Source organism: Ursus maritimus, unplaced genomic scaffold, assembly GCF_017311325.1.
Source record: "Ursus maritimus isolate PB19 unplaced genomic scaffold, ASM1731132v1 scaffold_8, whole genome shotgun sequence".
Taxonomy (NCBI): domain Eukaryota; kingdom Metazoa; phylum Chordata; class Mammalia; order Carnivora; family Ursidae; genus Ursus; species Ursus maritimus.
Window position 1 is genome coordinate 6,456,488 of NW_024426996.1, and position 19,315 is coordinate 6,475,802.

General features: G+C 38.4%; 1 protein-coding gene across 1 annotated transcript in view; it reads left to right on the plus strand.

The window, feature by feature from the left end:
- The window catches only part of UNC5C (unc-5 netrin receptor C), a 335,202-nt gene that overhangs the window by 214,398 nt on the left and 101,489 nt on the right, over window positions 1-19,315 (plus strand). Inside the window, exon 3 of the mRNA XM_008707176.2 lies at window positions 7,275-7,418. Coding sequence (XP_008705398.1) covers window positions 7,275-7,418 — 144 coding nt within the window. The remainder of the gene's footprint in view (window positions 1-7,274; window positions 7,419-19,315) is intronic.

The following is a 19,315-nucleotide window of genomic DNA, read 5'->3' on the forward strand; positions in this document are numbered from 1 at the left end:
CTTTCCCTATATTATAGGTATAACAATACCCATTTGCAAGGATCATTATGCAGATGAACACATGGTAGATGTTCAATAAATTCTAGTTACTTTTACTCCTCTGAGTTACAATTCAATTTACTTGTATCTAGAATTTAACACTACTTGGTATTATAGCTATATATGTGTAAACCATTCATTCATTTAACATGCATTAACTGGACGAATTTGTGTGCCAGTAACTGTACTCATGCATGCACAATGCATATGACAGAGTTACTCAGTCAACTCCTACTTGTTTTTAGTAGTAGACAGTAAACTTCTAAGAAAGGATCGTAAGCAATTCATCTCTATGGCTATCTTGGAAATAAATGACAGTGCATAAAATAAGTGCTCAACCCTATCTCCACAATGAATTGTGAAGGACAGAAACCTTATCTGCCTTCATTACCACTGTGTCCCCAGCACATAGAACAGTGCATGGCACATGGCTGAGTCTCTATAAATACCTCTTAAATGAGTGACTGATAATAATAAGGGGAGAGTAATAATAAGGGTAGAGCAATAATTAGGTCTGTAATTCATAAGTTCATGGTTAAATCCATCTCCAAGAATAGAGTATCCCCCCCCCAACCCTTATGGACAGGATTTTTTTTTTTAATTTTGTTACGATTACTTCTATTGAAATTACCAATGTAGTGCATGAAATAAAAACAGAAAGTAATGCATGTAGTTATGATTTAATTATTAAGAATTATACTTTAAAGAAAAATGTTAGAATATATCTTCAAATATATATGTAAAAAGTTTTATGTTTTATGAAAAATATTTAGATGAGTAATATATTTGCTGTGTCAATGGACTATGCTTTGTGAGCTTCCAAATTTAATTGCCATCACAGTTTTACAAAATCACATCTTTATATTCCAAAGAACATTGATACACAAGGCAGAAGTTAAATACAGAAAGATTATAGCTCCCATTTTGGTCTCAGAAAGACTTCTTGGAACAGACATTCGACAGGTTTTCTATCACCAAAGTTTAGAATGGGAGTTAAATGATGAGCCACAACTGGTAGATTAATCTATCAGCTCATTACCACTTTGTATATAAGAAAGAGCCTTTTGCATACTTACCACTGCAATTATCATTTATACTTGCAGCTCTAAGTTTGGCAGTGGTTGGAAAGTCCAGTCAAAAATAGGAGGACTGGTTCTCCTGTAATACCTAAAACCTGACATTTCTGCAAAGGAAAGGGAAAACAGCATTAATGTTGTCAGAGTATCATTTATAACTATTTTAATATCATCTTGCAATTAACATTTCAAGTTTTAAGGGAGAAAAACTGTATTTATCTGTGGTTGTCATATAACTTTCTAAAAGCACTCTAAGTCTCTCCACTCCAGATACACAATCCAATAAATATTTTCTTCTCAGTTCTAGACAAAAAAAAAAAAAAAAACATAACAAAACAAAACACAGACCCTCATTGGACACAGAATGCCAAAGGGAACCGAGTAACTAGAAATTATCACGTAAAAAAGGAACTCAGGTCAATGACCTAGGTGTGAAATGCTTCCAAGCAACGCCCTGAACCCTCCAGTCCCAGCCATGTTATTCTTTGACTTTTAGGTAAATTCATCTTGACCACAAAGATTAAAAAATGTAATTAACAAAATTATACTTATAGTAAATCTAATATACCAGTAAATTATAATTTTCAATTTTACAAAGTAATTTTAGTTAATTAGATGGCCTGTTTATATATTAAATATTATATTAAAAATCCAAGGAAAATACTTCAGAGAAAAGTTGATAAATTGTGTGTTTACAGTGTCTTCTTTTCCTGATGTAGTTTAAAGATTGTCAGATGACTTCATGTAACATAAAACCATATATTGATTGTAAAGTTCTGCCTTTCAGGTTACCATATTTTGGTTATTTTAGTGAGTAGATGATATAATTGTCAGGGTTTTTTTGTTGTTGTTTGGTTGGTTTTTTTTTTCTTTGGTATGACATCCTTTTAAATAATGCTGCTATTTTGTGTTATTTTTAATTTATATTAAGACATCTAGAACTGATATGTACCATACTTTAGATCATATTAGTGAAAACTAATAGGATTAAGCTCTGGAAGAAAGCATGAAAAAGAGACCACGCTAATTCAATAACGTGTTGTAATATATCCCAGATCATCCCTACCTGCAGCTTAATACATTTCTCACCAACCTCTGTCCTGTGAAATGTGCTTTAATGAGATTTGATTGAGTGACTTCTGCAGCTCTTCTTCCAATAGGGAAAGTGTTGGAGGGAGCCGAATTGGTAGGTCTACACGACATGATATCTCAAACCTTCCCTTTGCCTTATGAAAGATACAGTAATTAAGAATAAATACAACTCAGGGAGCGCCTGGGTGGCACAGCGGTTAAGCGTCTGCCTTCGGCTCAGGGCGTGATCCCGGCGTTATGGGATCGAGCCCCACATCAGGCTCCTCCGCTATGAGCCTGCTTCTTCCTCTCCCACTCCCCCTGCTTGTGTTCCCTCTCTCGCTGGCTGTCTCTATCTCTGTCGAATAAATAAATAAAATCTTAAAAAAAAAAAAGAATAAATACAACTCAGGCATACATAACACCTACGTCTAATGTGGGCTTAGGATGCTGTTTAGTGAAATGTACATGGGGTATCAGAAGGCGAGGATTTGATGACTGCATGTTAAAAAATCTTCTGAGATGTTGCACAATTTTGGAGTAGAACCTCATAAACAAGATAAATGAACAGCACAATGCAGGAGGCGATGTTTTTTCCTTCTTTATATTTCTGGACCTTAACATAATTTTTGACATTAGTGGACTCTTAATGTTTGCTGACAGTACTACAGATTATATTTCTCAGGGAATATAGATATCGCTTTAAATAATTATACAATAGTATTCATCATGTATTTGTGATCATTTTATAATAAACTCTAGAAAAACACTATTTGTGGTGCCTGAACACTATTATAAAATTAAAATTTTGCTAAAGATAAGGAATAAATATCATTTTACCATTTTATTGCCATATGCATGTATAGCCTTACAAAGATCCAGTCAGAGGGTTGCATTTGCATCTGGATTTCTCAAATCATTTGAAGCTCCCTATTAGTAAGTGCATATTCATATTAATTATAAGACTTCTTGATACAGCATGCTAATTACTTGCCTGCACTCTGGCTCCCAAACCACAATGAATCCTGTTATAAAAGCAGATCACTGCAAACTTCAAACAGCAGGCATCCTGGAGATGCCACTATTAAAGGAAGAATGCTGATGGAAAATCTTTGATCTTATCAGACGTGATGGAAAATACACATTTGTATTTGAGTAAATCTGTAGAGCGAAGCTTTTCCCCCCACCCTTAAGTAACCTGAAACCAATTTCCAGTTCCCAAATGCTCTTCAAAGCAGCCCACCTTGGAAGTAATGCTGATGGCATTACAAATTTCAAGGCAGCTTGCTTTTTCCATCTCAGGACTTCAAGCAGATTTAAAATTTTACTTTCAAAGAGAAAGAATATTACCTACTTTTACCCAAAGCACTAGCCTCTGGTTTGATGAGCAGAATGTCATAGGTAATGAACTTACCTATGGTAATGAAAAGATGGGATATAAGAAGACATCTCAGAGCTTGAATAACGCAGCTGCTTGTAGGGCATGCTAAGCTGTACGTGTTTAGAGACTTGCGGCTTCAGTTCTTTCTTGTTCTAGTGGTATTGACCAGAAGTTGGAGTGTAAACTTTGGGCCTGTGGCACGACGACTGTACACAACTAATAATCCATCTCCTCCTGAATGGGGCGTCTCTGAAGCTAGAGACAAAAATCGGTGTGTGCTTGACTCCTGCACCCACAGGGAGCCTGAGCCCCACAATTCAGCACATTCATACTAGAATAATCCCTGAACAGGAGGGTCGGTCTGTGGCTTGTTAAAAACCCTCAGATTTGTGGTCAGTAGAAACATCCATGAGCCTGTTTGGGCTGAAGGATACAGTGGCCCTAGTGAAGTTACCCTAGCATTTAAAAATTAGGTTTCCTGTAATTGCTTTAAGTAAAAAGGCGGGGAGGGGAGGCAGGGGATAAGGAATGAAACCTGAAGTTATCATCTTGGGACACAAAATATGTGTGTGTGGTTTTAATATCCTGAGCCCATTTGTTGCTGCCCTGCGTTTTGGAAAAAGCCATTACAGTTCTGAGGAAATACACACTGCAGGCTTATCAGCCCTTCGGTGACTGTAAATTTACTGCAACAACTTTTAAAGGAAGAGTTTTGTTTCCAGTAACTGAATTTCTGCATGAAGAGAGGAGGTATAAACAAATAAAACAGGCAAAAGTATGAAATACCAGAGAGTGGAATAAAAAGAAGGGTGGGAGGCGAGGGGGAAAGCTGTGCTCCATCATTCCGCGAACGTCTAGATACCAGAAAATGAGAATAATCACAGTAGGACGGGAAAATGAGAGGACCTAAGCAGAGATTATGAAAGCGAAAAGGGAGTAGTGTTTTTTGTTAATAAGTTGGGATTTCTGCTGTGGAGAATTGACTTATTTGGACATTGACTAAAATAATACACTAATCTTTTTATAGAGGAGTGAGGGATTTAGACATGCAGTTACTTGAAAATTATTTTTATTTTTTTAAAGATTTTATTTATTTGACAGAGAGAGCGCGCATGAGTGGAGGGAGGGCAGAGAGAAGGAGAAGCAGACTCCCCACTGAGCAGGGAGCCCGACGCAGGGCTTTATCCCAGGACCCTGGGATCATGACCTGAGCTGAAGGCAGATGCTTAACTGACTGAGCCACCCAGGTGCCTCTTGAAAATTCTTTTTAAAGGGTCAATGTGTAAGCATAAAAGTCTTGCTAATTTTCAAGACATTTATTTAATAAACTTTTGATCAGAGAGTTGTCCCATCAGGATCTTGCCCTGCTTCGGGCTTATAAAATCCACTTTCCTGGGCTTCATTTCAGTTCAGGGACCCTTGAGTGGATCTAAGGGCTTAGTTGTTCCCATGACTCAAGTCCCCTCAGTTCTTGATAGCAAATATTGCTAATTTCCCCAGTGGGACAGCATCTACTTCTATTGGGTGTTTATTAATCTCCCTGAGGGCTTGTACCCATTTGAGCATGTTCTAGGTTTTTGGGTAAGTTCTGGAATACTCTTTTTTAGTGTCTTTAGATGACACCTTCATGTCACCTATACCAAGAAGTCATGGTCACACAGTTTAAGAAATCATACCTTCTAGGAACTAAGCTCTATATCTTATACATATCAGACATACATGTGCGTGTGTGTGTGTGTGTGTGTATAAATTCTCATCTGATGATGCCATCTACTTGCTTAAAACACTTCTATGATATTTGTGACTTTCAGGAAGAAATTCCAAATTCTAAACATGGTGTGCAACGGTTCTCAAACTATAGCATGCATCTACATTCTTCGGGTGCGTGTTAAACCACAAATCACTGGGTTCAATTCTCAAGGTTTCCTATTCAATTTGAGTCTGGAGTGGGACCCAAGTTCCCAGGTGATGCTGATGAAACTGTTCTGGGGCCACACTTTGAGAACCACTGATCTACAAGACTGACTATGTATTGACTGATCTTTTTCTTGCCTCTAGCTTCATCTCATGCCACTATCTCTGTGTTTGGTGCTCAGCTGTCTTCTGGGTTCCCAATCTCCTCATTCTCTTTTCTGCTTCTTCCCATACGTTCTCTCCCTCTCCCTATATAACTTAACCAACTTAACTCATGTTGAATCCTTCATACTAAGTTGGGTTCACTTGTTATTCACTCTCATTTTCTCTGTACTTCTCCTTTGTAGCATTGAACGCAATTGCAGTCAAATAATAAATTGCATAATCTGTAGTTAATATGTACTCTCTTCACAATGGTATAAGTTCATTGAGGGTAATGACTATCCTACACATCAGAGATTCACAAGTGCCTAGGGCAATATATTTTCCATAACTGATATGAAATAAATATTTGTTCAATGAATGTATGAATGAATACATGAATAAAAAGTACAAAGCAATATAGTTCATCTTTCTTACTGTGCTTATACTTAACCCTAAGGGTCTCCCTGTTAGTTCTCTCAACAGGCACTTCATTCCAAAAGAGTGTGCAGGAAAATTGGCAGTTGCCCACATACATTGTTCAGATGATCCTTCTTGCTCAGTGCAAAGAGGCACCTTGCAGAATGACTCTCTGAAATAGGCCTTGATACATCAAGATAAATACTCTTAAAATGATAATCCCAGATTCTTAAATTTTTGTTATTCAGGATTCCATAATGCTGTAAAATAAAATCCAATTATTTGAGCGTTTTAGCTGGAAGCCACTTTAACAGGATTTTGGTTACATTACAATTATAGAGAAGCATTCGGGCTTTCAAAATATTATGTATGAAAACTTTAAAGTCATACATTCTTTGGATAGAATAGCAGGGATTTGTTAACTAAGCCTAGTATTTTTTTTTAAAGAAAACATTGTGCCTTAATAACTAAAATACAACTACGAAAATAACTTAGTTTTAGATAATCACCACATATTTATAGAGTACTAGAGGTCATATTATAATAAAAGCTGATACATATATTTATGAATTACATACTTATGATTATAGTTTTAAGTCATTCTCATTTCTTGTGAAGAGTTAGGAAGATCCAGTTATTGTAAAACCATGTAAAGTGTTGTAAAACTGTATATAGCTGTATGGTACCAGATGATACTATAATAAAATATGGTATCTATATTTATATACATAAGCCAATATATGTTTATGATTTATATAGTTACAATTACAGTTTTAGGTTCTTCTCTGTCATTTCATGTGAGGAGTTAGGAAGACTTAATCCTTGTAAGGTTCTGTATAGCACACGGATATCTTACTCATGACCTATATAATGGGGATACAATCCTTAGAAGGGGTGAAATTCATGTTCATGTTTGAATACACCAGGGAAGCTAACTCAGCGAAGGTTGAATATTTGTCAGACTATTTGGGGAAAAAGTGTAATTTTGTGCAGTGATAGTTCTACTTTCATCAGAAGATGAAAGAGGAAGATTTGAAATAGCAAATAAGAAAATGAAAAAGTTGGGAGTCAAATAACGGGAGCCAGAGGAAAATCACAGGTGGAAAGAGACAATATCTGGGATGTTGATGGATGCATCAAGATGGATCACTGGGGGGAAACACACGGTGCGATGTTTTGTAGTTCGCTAGTACAAGCCTTCTCCTGACTTAAATCTCCCTTTCTCTTGGCAGGTCTCATTGTCCGGGAAGTGAGCATTGAGATTTCACGCCAGCAAGTCGAAGAACTCTTTGGGCCTGAAGATTACTGGTGCCAGTGTGTGGCCTGGAGCTCAGCGGGCACCACGAAGAGCAGGAAGGCCTATGTGCGCATCGCATGTGAGTCATCGCACATGGACACCCTGGGCTCCAGAACATGGTGGAATGTGGGAAAATGTAGACTGTCACTGGCTCTAGATTCAAAGAACCCCAGTCAGAACTCCCAGATTTCTGCATTTGAGCTACACTTGCCCCTTAAGTCACCAGAATATTATTTTTTGTTTCAAGACATGGACAGTTTCTCTTTAGAGATGTGAAAGAATTAGCGATACTTTTAAAAGATCCTGAGTTTTCTTTTTTTAATCTGGTAAGAATTAGGCTACAGGAAAACCAACTATATTCCTTTAATGAGTTTATTCCACCAATGTGTTAGAGCAATGTTGATTATTTTTACTGTTGGAAATAGAAATTACCCATACAAAGCTTCTCTGTTTATTTTTTGGAACGATTCAAGTGCATCAAATACTCCGCTGTTTTCCAAACTGTGTTAAATTCTGGAGTATTCATGTTTATGGAGAGGTTAAGAAGTGCCTTACAAAAAAGGGTTCCATAATCAAATAAAGGTGGGGAATTTTTTTTTTTTGAACAAAGTTAAATAGGTTTATTCATTGCAAAATTCTCAGATTTTTAAATATGCGAATGCATATTATGCCAAAGAAAGAGATGTAGCCTGCAGCTCTCTTTGCAAGCCCCTTTTCTCAGTGAGTGCTATTCACATTTTGAGCAGTATGAATGCTGCTTTAATCTGTCTTAAGGTTGCATACTGGGGTATTTTCTCAAGTCTGAGACCACTGAAATCCCTGTGAATTATATTATTGGAACTCTTTTGTATGTCTGCATTTTATTAAATTGAAAGTGATGGATGTCAGTATCACCCACCTATCACACGTCACTGCGTCCCAACAGTTTTGGCTCTGAGGCTTCTCCCAGTTCCCTGCTCTCCTCTTCCCTTCCCCTCCTGCTTGATCTAGATCAGAAGCCGCTACTAACACGCCCCAGCTAGTCCCCATGGCTCCCGTTGTTTCGCTTTTCTAGCGCATCGTCCATGTTACCACAGATGCGATCTTCCTAAAACTCAGATCTCTGCAGATCGCCTCCCTTCCTGCTGAAATGTTACAGTGGCCTGTGAGATAAAGTAAAGATTCCTTACGATGCCATATGCCGTCATGCAAGTCTGCTGGGGCCGGCGTACAAAGTGCCACAGACCAGGTGGCTTAACCAGCAGAAATCTCTTTGCCCACAGTTCTGGAAACAGCAAGTCTGAGGTCAAGGTGCCAACAGTGCTGGCTTCTCCGAGCGCCTCTCTCCTGGCCCTGTCGATGGCTGATTTCTCCACATCTTTGCACATTCTTTCCTCTGTGACCCCAGGCCCAAATTTCTCTTCCTGTAGAGACACCAGTCACATTGGATTAAATCCACCCTAAAGGCCTCATTTTAACTTCGTCACCTCCCTTTCTAAAGGCCCTGTCTCTAAATAAAGTCATATTCTGAGGTCTTGACAGTGAGGACTTCAACGTGTGAATAGTTCAGCCCATGACAACCGTAGTTCATGGAAACCTATGTTTCCAGCTCCAACCACAGAGAACGTTTCCATTTTCGTCACACTAGATTAGCAAGACTTTGGTTTCCGTGCTTTCCAGTGACTGTTCACACTGAAGGCTTTCCCCCTTCTCTCATTCTCTTCATTATTTGTAAACATTCATTTAACAATATTTAGTAAGCATCTACTCTGTTCTTGCCACAGTTGTAGGTACTGGGTATGGAGCCAAAACCAAGACATGTAAAGAGCCTTGCCTTCGCAGAGTTTCTGTTGAGGTGGGCAAGGGCAAACTCGAAATGAGATAAGTAATCATCACGACCAGAGCAGATGGTAAGCGCTACGAAGAGTAGTAAAGCAGGAAAAGAGGGTATGCTGTGCTGGGGGAGGGTTGTCAGGGAATTGCCCTGGAAGATGTTGATAGTTGAAGAAGCCTGAAGGAGGGGCAGGGGGACTGAGGCAGAGGGAGCAGGAAGTGCCACGAACACCAATACTCCGAGGCAGGCGTGCGCTGGCCTTCCTAGGCGGATGGCCCAGGACCCTGTAGGTGTCATAGCTTTGGTGCTTAGAGAAGAGAACTTTGGAATGTTTTCAGCAGAGCAGTTCATGATCTGACTTCCGTGTTAGCAGAATCACGACTTGTGTTGAGAATAGATCAAGGGTAGAAGCACAAAGTCCTTGTGAGGCTGTGTCTCTGAGAGTTGTTAGACTTGCATAGATTAGAAGCGGCGGAGAGGGTGCAGCCTGGCTCTTGGATACAGCAGTTCCCCTTATCTGCGGGGGGATATGTTCCAAGACCCCCAGTGGATGCCTGAAACCGCAGATACTACCAACCCCATATATGCTATGTTTTTTTCTGTATATACCTATGATAAAGCTTAATTTCTAAATTAGGCACAGTAAGAGATTAACAGCAATAATGATAAAATAGAGCAATTGTAACAATATACTGTAATAACTGTTAGTGCATGTGGTCTCTCTCTCAAAATATCTTACTGTGCTGTACTCGCCCTTCTTCTCAGGATGATGTGAGATGATAAAATGCCTGTGTGATGAGGTGAGTGACACAGGCATTGTGACATAGCATTAGGCCACTCTTGGCCTTCTGATGATAAGTCACAAGGAAGATCATCTGCTTCTGGACTGTAGTTGACTGGGGCTAACTGAAACCACCGAAAGCAAAACGGCAGACAAGGGGGGACTATTGTATATTTAAAGGTGGAGGTAATAGCTTTTGTTGAAAGATTGGATGTGAGATCTGACAGAGAGAGAAGAAAGAATGATTCAAGAGGCTTGAGCTTTTTGAAGAATTTGTTTCAAATGTCCTTAGTGAAGTCATTCTTGTCTCATGGGTCTCCAGAGAGATAGGCATTCCTTTCTCAATCCTTTCAGAGCAGTGTGTCCATTCTCTTAATATAGGGCTTGTCTCAGTTGAATTATATTCACTTGTTGTAATGTCTGTGTTTCATGCCAGCAAGTTCTTTGAAATCAATTTTGCTTAATTCAGTTTTGCTTAACTTTATATCTTTCGTGCTTAGCACAATGCCTAGAACATCATAGATGTTTAATAAATTTTGTTGAATTAAAAGTGTTATAAAAAATTCTCAGTGAAGTTTATTAAAATGCTATATATTAATCTTTCCTCTCAGAGCATATCTAAAGAGGTTTTCTCTTTGTCTTACATGGATTCGCCATGACATAGACTCTGAGATGGAGACACGCATGCGGGCAATGTCCTGAAGAGTACTCTTAGGAACAGTACCCGTGGAGGAATGCAGGCTGTAGGATTGGGCAGAAGGAGAAATTGAGCTGCAGGGCAGGTATGACAAAGGATGGCTCCACAGGGAGCTCTAGAGTGCACATGGCCCTTCAGAGTTGCCCCATCTTGTAATACAGTGGTGAGTGGGCCTTTGTTCCTCCATCCGTAGTCAATGGATGCCGGCCCTTGTTTTACTCCCAATCCCTACCAGCTTGTGTGACCTGGGTCAAGTCAGTTCTTCTCAACTGAGGGCAGTTCAGGAGAGAAGCACAGAGCTTTCTCACAGGCAACACTCCCAAAAAGTGGGGTCAGTCCTGAAAAGGGATCTCATTAGCATGCCCCTACACTCACTATAATCGTCTACCACAAATCTTGAAGACTTTATTGTATTAATTATGAAGCTCAACGATATTTTTAAACATTTTAAAAAGAAACAAGAAACTAATTGTTTTGGTCAAATATTTAAATGAATTCAAAGTTAGCTTCTAATTATAATCAAAAGAGGTACAATGATATAAGACTATATATCTTTCAGTGCTATGTGTTTATTAATATCAATTATAATGAATATTTAAAATTGCGAATTTATATTCCATACTCAACTGGCTTGCCTAAAAGCTAAATTTTAAGGACTGCATAGTTCCAAATGAGAATCTCATTATGCCAATTCCAAATATATATATATACCTGTATATATATAATATCATAGCGTATGTATGGTGTGTGTGTGTGTGTGTGTGTGTGTATACACTCTATGTATGTCCCTATTCTGCACATAAAAATTAAATACATATAAGAACCCCATCTTTCTTTGCAATGTATTATATAAACTTTGCTGAACGTAATTTGACATTTTCAAATAATAAGAAAACAAACTCTTAGTAAGAGATTAATTTGCTCATGGCCCCTTTTCGTCTTCATGTGATAAAAATTGAAGAACAGTTTGCCTGTAGTTCCATACTTTACTGAACTCATATATGTGTGTGTGGCCAAAGAACACCATCCGATATATAAAGCTGTAACCATATAGATTTCTATCATGTTTTTTAAAAAAAGGTTAAATTTCATTACTCTTTATTAAGACTGATTTCTACCAAGCAAGTTCTTGCTAATATTGTACGAAGCTTGTGGATTTCCTAGTTTGCCCTGTTTCACGTGAGCCTGTGGGGCTTTGCCCAGTTATATTTGACAGATGGCCATCACATAAACTGCAATTAAAGTTTAAAGTTGTCTCAGGCAAAGATAACTATGATGTTAAGGTTAAATAAATGCAATTATGTCTCATCTAATTAGACTTATACTCATGTGTATGATAGAGGGGCTCCTTGTTCTTTCACAAAAAAGCTCTATTTTCAGAAGTTTATAAGGCAGGAATGAATATTGGCTATGTGTTTATTCACTTATAATATTTCATTTATTCAAACTATATAAAATATAAAAATAAGTTTGTGACACAATCAAAGCAGAAGAGAAAAAAAGGAAATATGGAAGTTAGAATTTAGCCAGGCACGGGCTGAGAACATCACATGCCTGCTCTAGAATGGTGCACGTTTGCTAGAGGGCTGTGCCAGTGTCCTACGTGGGTGCCGTGGCTTCCACTGCAGAGAGGAGTTGCTTCGGAGAGACCTCAAGTCTACCCCAAGTGGAGCCTTTATGAGAATATGGCTATCAGTTTCGTTGGGTTGTTTTTCCAGTATCTCTTATTATAAAGCCAGTGGGAAAATTCCTAGTGTTAAGGTAGGAATATAATTGAGGCAAAATGTTAGCAAACACTGTCATTCTCTGGGCAATGTCTTCATTTTGATAGGGCTGCTGTTTTGATGTTGTCATTGTTGGTGATGTGCTGGTTGTTGTCTGTGGGGAGGGATACAATGTCAGTAGCATCGTGAAATGGCTAGAGGACAGGTTTTGGAGCCAGGCTGACTTATGTCCAAATCCTAGTTCCATCACTTACTAATATGACCTTGGTCACGTGACTTAACCCCTCTGAGCCTTAGTTTCATCAACCGTGAAATGTAAATGATAGGGTTATTTTAAGATTAAATTGGATAAACTTGTAAAGCATATGGCATAGTGCCAGACACAAAACAAATGCTCGGTGAATGATAGTAGGTGTTCATAACAACAGGTATTATGATTTAAACTTTATTTGTGCATTTTGAAACTTATCCATACTGAGCTAACATTTTTTTCTTTTCTTTTCTTTTCTTCTCTTTTCTTTTCTTTTCTTTTCTTTTCTTTTCTTTTCTTTTCTTTTCTGAGTTAACATTAAGAACTAAAAAGTTTCTTCTTGTTTTACAACTTCATGTCCCAGGCCTTGGCTCTCAATCCTAGAGGATGAAATTCTCTGCCAGTTCGCATACAATTAGGTTGTAACTTTTCCCCCATGCCCGAGGATGGAGGAGCACTGCATATGGTCACCCTTCTCCTACGATTCAGGAGTCAGAGTAGATTTATGTGCACAGAGAATCCATCTTCCTGGGAATGGCAGGCTAGTTCCTAAGGATTTTTTTCTTTATTCTGTGTGCAAACCAATAAATCACAAAGGCCACTGGCCACAGATTGAAACATGATAGTTCCTGGGAAGAATGAAGGAAGATCAAGGTGGCCCTCTGCTCATCTCTCATTGCTCACTTGTCCTTTTCCCTGGGATCAGAACCACCTTGTGACCACCTGTGGGTTTGGACCAAGCCTGGTTCACATTTGTGGGTCTGTAATGTCTCACATTCTATCCAGAACAGCAGTGTCCAGAGACACGTAATACCAGCCACCTATGCCATTTAAACTTTTCCAGTAGTCAACCTTAAAAAAGTAAAAAGAAACAGGCAAAATTAATTTTAGTAATATATTTTTTTAGTCCAGTATATCTCAACTATTACTCCAACAAAGTAACTAATATAAACAAGCATTAATGAAATACCTTATATTCTTTTTTGCATGATTATCGTTGAGATCTGATGTGTTTACACTTACAGTACTTGTCCATTAAGACTAGCTACAGCTCAGCTGTTCAAGAGCCCCCTGTGGCTAGTACTAGACAGTTGGGCTCTAGAATTAATGGTCAAAATGGTGGCACTGTTTCAATCACTTTGTTTCTCACCTCAGTTACCTTTTTTTTTTTCCTTTTAGTGAAAACACATAAAACCTACTCTCTTAACAAATTTCAAGTACCTAATACAGTGTGATTCACTGTAGTCACCATGCTGCAGAAGAATATTCCCAGAACTTACTCATTTAGTAACAAAGTTTATCCCCTTTGGCCAACACTTGGTGGATTAGCTCATTCGATCCTTGCAACAATTCCATGTGACAGGTGCAATAATCACTATTTTACAGATGGGAAAATTGACAACAAAGGGAGATTAAAAATCCTGCCTGAGGTCACGGCTGGTATATGGAGAAGCTGGTCTGACCAGCAAGAGAGTCCACGCTTCTAATAAATACTCTGGGTACCGACAGGAGAGGAGGGGACTCACGGTGATTTTTGTGTCAGGTGGTAGTTCACAAAATGATCTTATTTTCCACGGGCATAATGTTATCAGCTCACTATTACATTGTGCAGAAGTACTGGAAGGCCTCGGGTTCCGGCCTCTTTCCTATTGCTGGGTCGTGTCCAACCACACCGGCTTCCTTGATTTCAGAATGCAGTACACTCATTTCAAATATAGGCTCTTTGTAATACCTGTGCCTTCCCACCCAGAATATTCTTCCCCAATTCTTCAATGTGGGTCAGGCTCACTCTCTTCTTTCATTCAGATTTCTGCTGAGGTGTCACCTTTTCAGAGGGGTCAACCCTGACCAATTGACCTAAAGCCCACTGATCCCAACTCTGTCACTCTCTTAACCCCAAACCTGCTTTAGTTTTTCTTGAGAGCATTTCCCCTCATTATTCTTTGTTTCCTTTTATGTTGACTGTCTCCACCATAATATAAGCTTCACAAGATCAGGCACTTTATTTTCTTTATCGTGATGCCCCCAATGCCTAAAAATAGTGCTGTGCACGTGGTTGGTGCTGAGTAACTGAAGACATAAACAAATGGAATGAAATTGAATTAAACTGAAAGCATAAGATGGGACAAAGTGATGATGTTATTCAGTGCTAATGATACATTCTTTTAGGAAAGATGTTTTATCAGCCACGTAATTCAAGGACATCAGGTAAAGTGATTGCTTCTGTGCTCCCCATCCCCACTTCAAGACTCCGGTACATTTTTGTACTTATTGATTTTCTTCATAGCACTTATCAACTTCTCACCTACTGTGTATTTGCTTATTTATTATGTTCATGGATTATAGTCTATCTCCCCCACCCCCTTAGAAAGTGAGATCCACATGGGCAAAGATTTTTGTTTGGTTCATTCACTGATGAATTCAAAATGTCTACAGTGGTGCCTGGCATAGTGTAGGAACTCAAGAAGTCTCTTAAAGGAATCAATTAATATTTCTGTTGTGGGGCAGTGGTATCTTCAATTAAACAGACGTAATCTTGTGAATTATTGTGAATTATTATATATAGAAGTCATTGCTCATGACCTTATGTGTTTCTTTTCCATTCCTATCTGTCTATGGGGCAGAAAAAAAGATTAAATTATACTAAATTATAAGGATTTGATGAAATAATACATTTCTTTAACCAGGTGGCCCGAAAGATTTAGGTTATGTTATGACAGAGCCTGGCAGCCTAACACCAAATACCTTGGTAGAGTTCAGCCCAGTTTACCAAACACACCAGAGTAAATGGCCTGTTTACTAACATGCATTTCTGAGCTATGGTTTGATCCCTTGTGCAACGGTTGAAGCCCTTAACAAGCCAATTGTAAGTTACAGAGGCCAGATTTTGAATTAGATAAGATTAACTGCACAATTGAGACGTTTTTTGGTAGTAAGACAAAAATCTTTGACCATAAATTTCTTCTTGTTTCATATAAATCTCAACTGTTACATTAAATAGTTCATCACATGGTTCCTATTTCAAGATTAAAAACCATAAGACATACCTGATTGCATCAGTCTGTATTTTTTTCAAACATATTTTCTATTGTGTTTGTACAGAAATTCCCGATTCGCTGAGTTCCCACAAATCCATCGACATTTATAGCTCATGTTTATTCTGAGAGGTAGACACCAGTTGATAGAACACTGTCTCATAAGTTATATTTTGGGAGAAATCAGCTCTCTGTGTGTTATAGGCAGGGCTGGTAACCCACTGGACTAAAATGTGTCGTTAAAGTAATGTTTTCTGCTGGATGAAAAGGGAAGTTTATGGCTAAACTGCTTATTTGCAAAAAAAGCTTGTCTGCAATCCTTGCATTCATTTCTTTGTACTCTGAGAAAAGAGCCTTAACTTTTTGATATGTCAGGCTCCTCATCCATAAAGTTGGCATGTTTCTTATTATTTATCCCTAAGACATACCTTAAAGAATATTGTGATGGCATATAATCATTTTTTTCTAAAACTAAAGATGCAGTGTGAATATAAAAGAGTGGCTTGTACGGGTTTTTTTTCCTTCCTTTTCTCTGTAATGGATGTCATTTGCAGTTCTAGTTCTAAAATATTTATTTTTTAAAAAACCCTTTAGCAAAACTGAATACAAATATGTTTGTCCTATAAATGCCCCAAAGTCAAGAAATAAAGAAGAATGGCTGGAACGTGTTTCCCTTCTTCAGGGACTTTGTTCACTTAGGATTTCTCTGTTTAAAGACCTCTGTGCAGTAAGGGATAGCCATCCCTGGGTAAAACTGAAGACCTTGCCAAAATAATCCTTCTGCTGCTTTCCTTAAAGATCATTCCAACCTCTATCTCTGGTATAAACTATGATATTATGGAAGTGTTCATTGTAAATCCCTAAGAGTGGTCAAAAACATTACTTTTTTAAAATGTGGAGTTTACAAAATAGAACTCCAATATAAGCCCCCAACAGTCCTATGAGGTAGGTTCTCTTATTATCCTTATTTTGCAAACTGAAACAGAAGCCGGGAACTTGGTAACTTAGGAACGGGGAACTTAGGTAACTTGGCCAAGTCACTTGTTTAGGAAATGGTAAATCTGAGTTTTAAACAAACTCGTGACACTTCCTGACTTTTCAACCTAATTATAGCGGAAACTTCATGTAGTTCATTTTTGCTGTTTGGTTGCTTGGGCTTTGTTTTGTTTTAACTTTTACAATATTTGAGAAGAAAAAGCAAGTAAAAAGAGAACCCCATCCAACATTGTGTCCCTTACATTTAACAATCACTATCAGAGTTGCTGAATAAAAAAAAATAAAAATAAATTATGATTTTTTTCTCTAATTCCAGCCAAGATAAGATAATCTCTTCCTTAAAAAATGGCAAACGTTTTAGGGTTCAGTAGCCTTAAGGTAGGGATTTTTTACTTTTAATAAGTGCCCCAAGCTCAGAAGAGTAATCGAGTCCTCTCAAAATATGCTACACTGGCCAGTTCACAGTGGTTATTTCCCATGAACAGCCCGAGTTGGTGACTTAAGCATCAGTGGTACTCTGCTATGACAACATAATTAACACCTTTTATCATTATTGGAAGAAAGATACTTCTTTTCCTTCTAAAAACACAAGTACGATGACTAAATGTGACCATAGAACTATTTTATTCACTAGAGGAGCACTTTGAAAATACATTAAAACAATTTTTTTTAATTTTTAAAAAATGTTCAGCACCCCTCTGTTCACTGAACATGTAAAAGAAGTAACTGAAAATTTGGAAATATGAAAATGTGAGTCCTAGCAAAGCAGCTGGATTTGAGGCTCGATGCCAGGACAGACCCATGTCAGGAAGTACAGAAGATGGTCAGAAAGCATGGCAGGTAACTGCACCAGGAGCCTCTTCCAACTACCTAATTTTCCTAGATCCCGAGCCACGTTGTCAAGACCAGCTCAGTTTGGGAAGCAAGAAGCTTAATTCTGATACTTGGAATGTGGCCTCTTGGTAGCAATAAGTAAATGAATAAAGTAATTTATTTAATTCATTGAATATCAGTATAACCAGGAACTCTGTAAGAGTTTGACAGCCGCACTTAACTTTGCGCTTGATGGAGTGGGTCTCTGAATGAGGACATTTACAGAGGGCTTTTAGGTAACAGCACTGCCCTCGTAAGGGTTTTCGTGTATATTCCTTTATTTGTTCTTCACAATAACCCTATACGATAAATACTGTAATTATCCTCATTCTAGGGATGACGAAACAAAAGCATACAAACCTCCATTAAAATACAGGACCAGGGTTAAAGTCAGGCAGGTAGACCCAGGCTCCACACTCATCACCACTGTTCTGGATAATGGTCCCAAAGGCATTGGGGTCCTAATCCCTGGAACCTATAAATCTTACCTTACATGGGAAAAAGACCTTTTGTGGATGTGCTTAACAATCTTGAGATGGAGAGATTATCCTGGATTATCCAGGTGGCCCCTAAATGTCATCACAAATGTCCCTATAAGAGAAAGACAGAGGGAGATTTGACCCAAATAGGAGAGGAGGCCATGGGACTGAAGAAGCAGAGATTGGATGGATGTAGCTACAAGCCACGGAATACTGGCAGCCACCAGAATCTGGAAGCGACAAGCTGTGGAGTCTCCCAGGGAATTTACGGAGGGAATACAGCCTTACTGACCCCTCGATCATGTATGGCTCAGTGAAACTGTTGGTCTCCAGACTGTGGGAAAATAAATTTCCGGTGTTTTAAGCGCATACATTTCATGGTAATTTCTATAAGAAACAAATATAACCGCTATGTAGACCCACATAATGGGGTAGCTTGCTTGTAAATAGCGGATGAACTTCAACAAGTTAACTTCTCAGGGTTTTAGATGCATTATCTGTAAGGAAAGAGGGTTGACCTGTGCAATTTCAAAGAGTTTTTATAGTTACTATAAGAGAAACTGTTCCCAGACCTTCGGTAAAAGGGCTTGCCAGGTTATTTTGGAAATTGATTCTAATTCAGCATTTATAAGAGTTCTCCTATGTACGAGCACCAAGCACCAAGATATATTTGACTCTAAAGAGTTTGTCAAATGAAAAAATTTCATGTACAATTGGCTGGGATTAGTTACTTTATCTTTTTAAAGTGAAACTCAGCAGTGATATGATATCTGATAGAAAACCCTGCTTAACTGTGCAGACACACCCCATACCAGCAAGTTCTTTGCTAGGTTGGGGATGCAAATGCATCATATCTTGAAGGCTAACTCCTGCTTAGTGATAGCCTCCCAGGGTTCTGTGCTGGGGAGGCTAAGGGAAGCTAAATCCAGACTCCAGAGAAAAGAATGTAACGACTTACTATTTGGACACATGCACTGTAAGGGAAGGTGGGGGTGCCAAATATTTGCTATTCGTACTCTAAAGAACAAGAGCTGAGCAGAAATCAGAACCACTCTGGACGGGTTCCTTCTTACCTGAAAGAGCTTCAGGGTTTTGTTGACATAGCAACCATAGCAATGAAGACATTGGTTCAGTAAAGAATGTGGGGACATATTTATCCTATGTAATCATCAAAAATTACAGAAATACATGACAAAGTGTCTTTCCAGCCATCAAGAAAACTTGGTTCTCCTGACTCATGTGCTAATAGTTTCCATTTATTTAAAATGGAATCATTTCCATTTATTTAATATTCTGAAATCCTAATGTTTATTGCCTAACACTCTTTC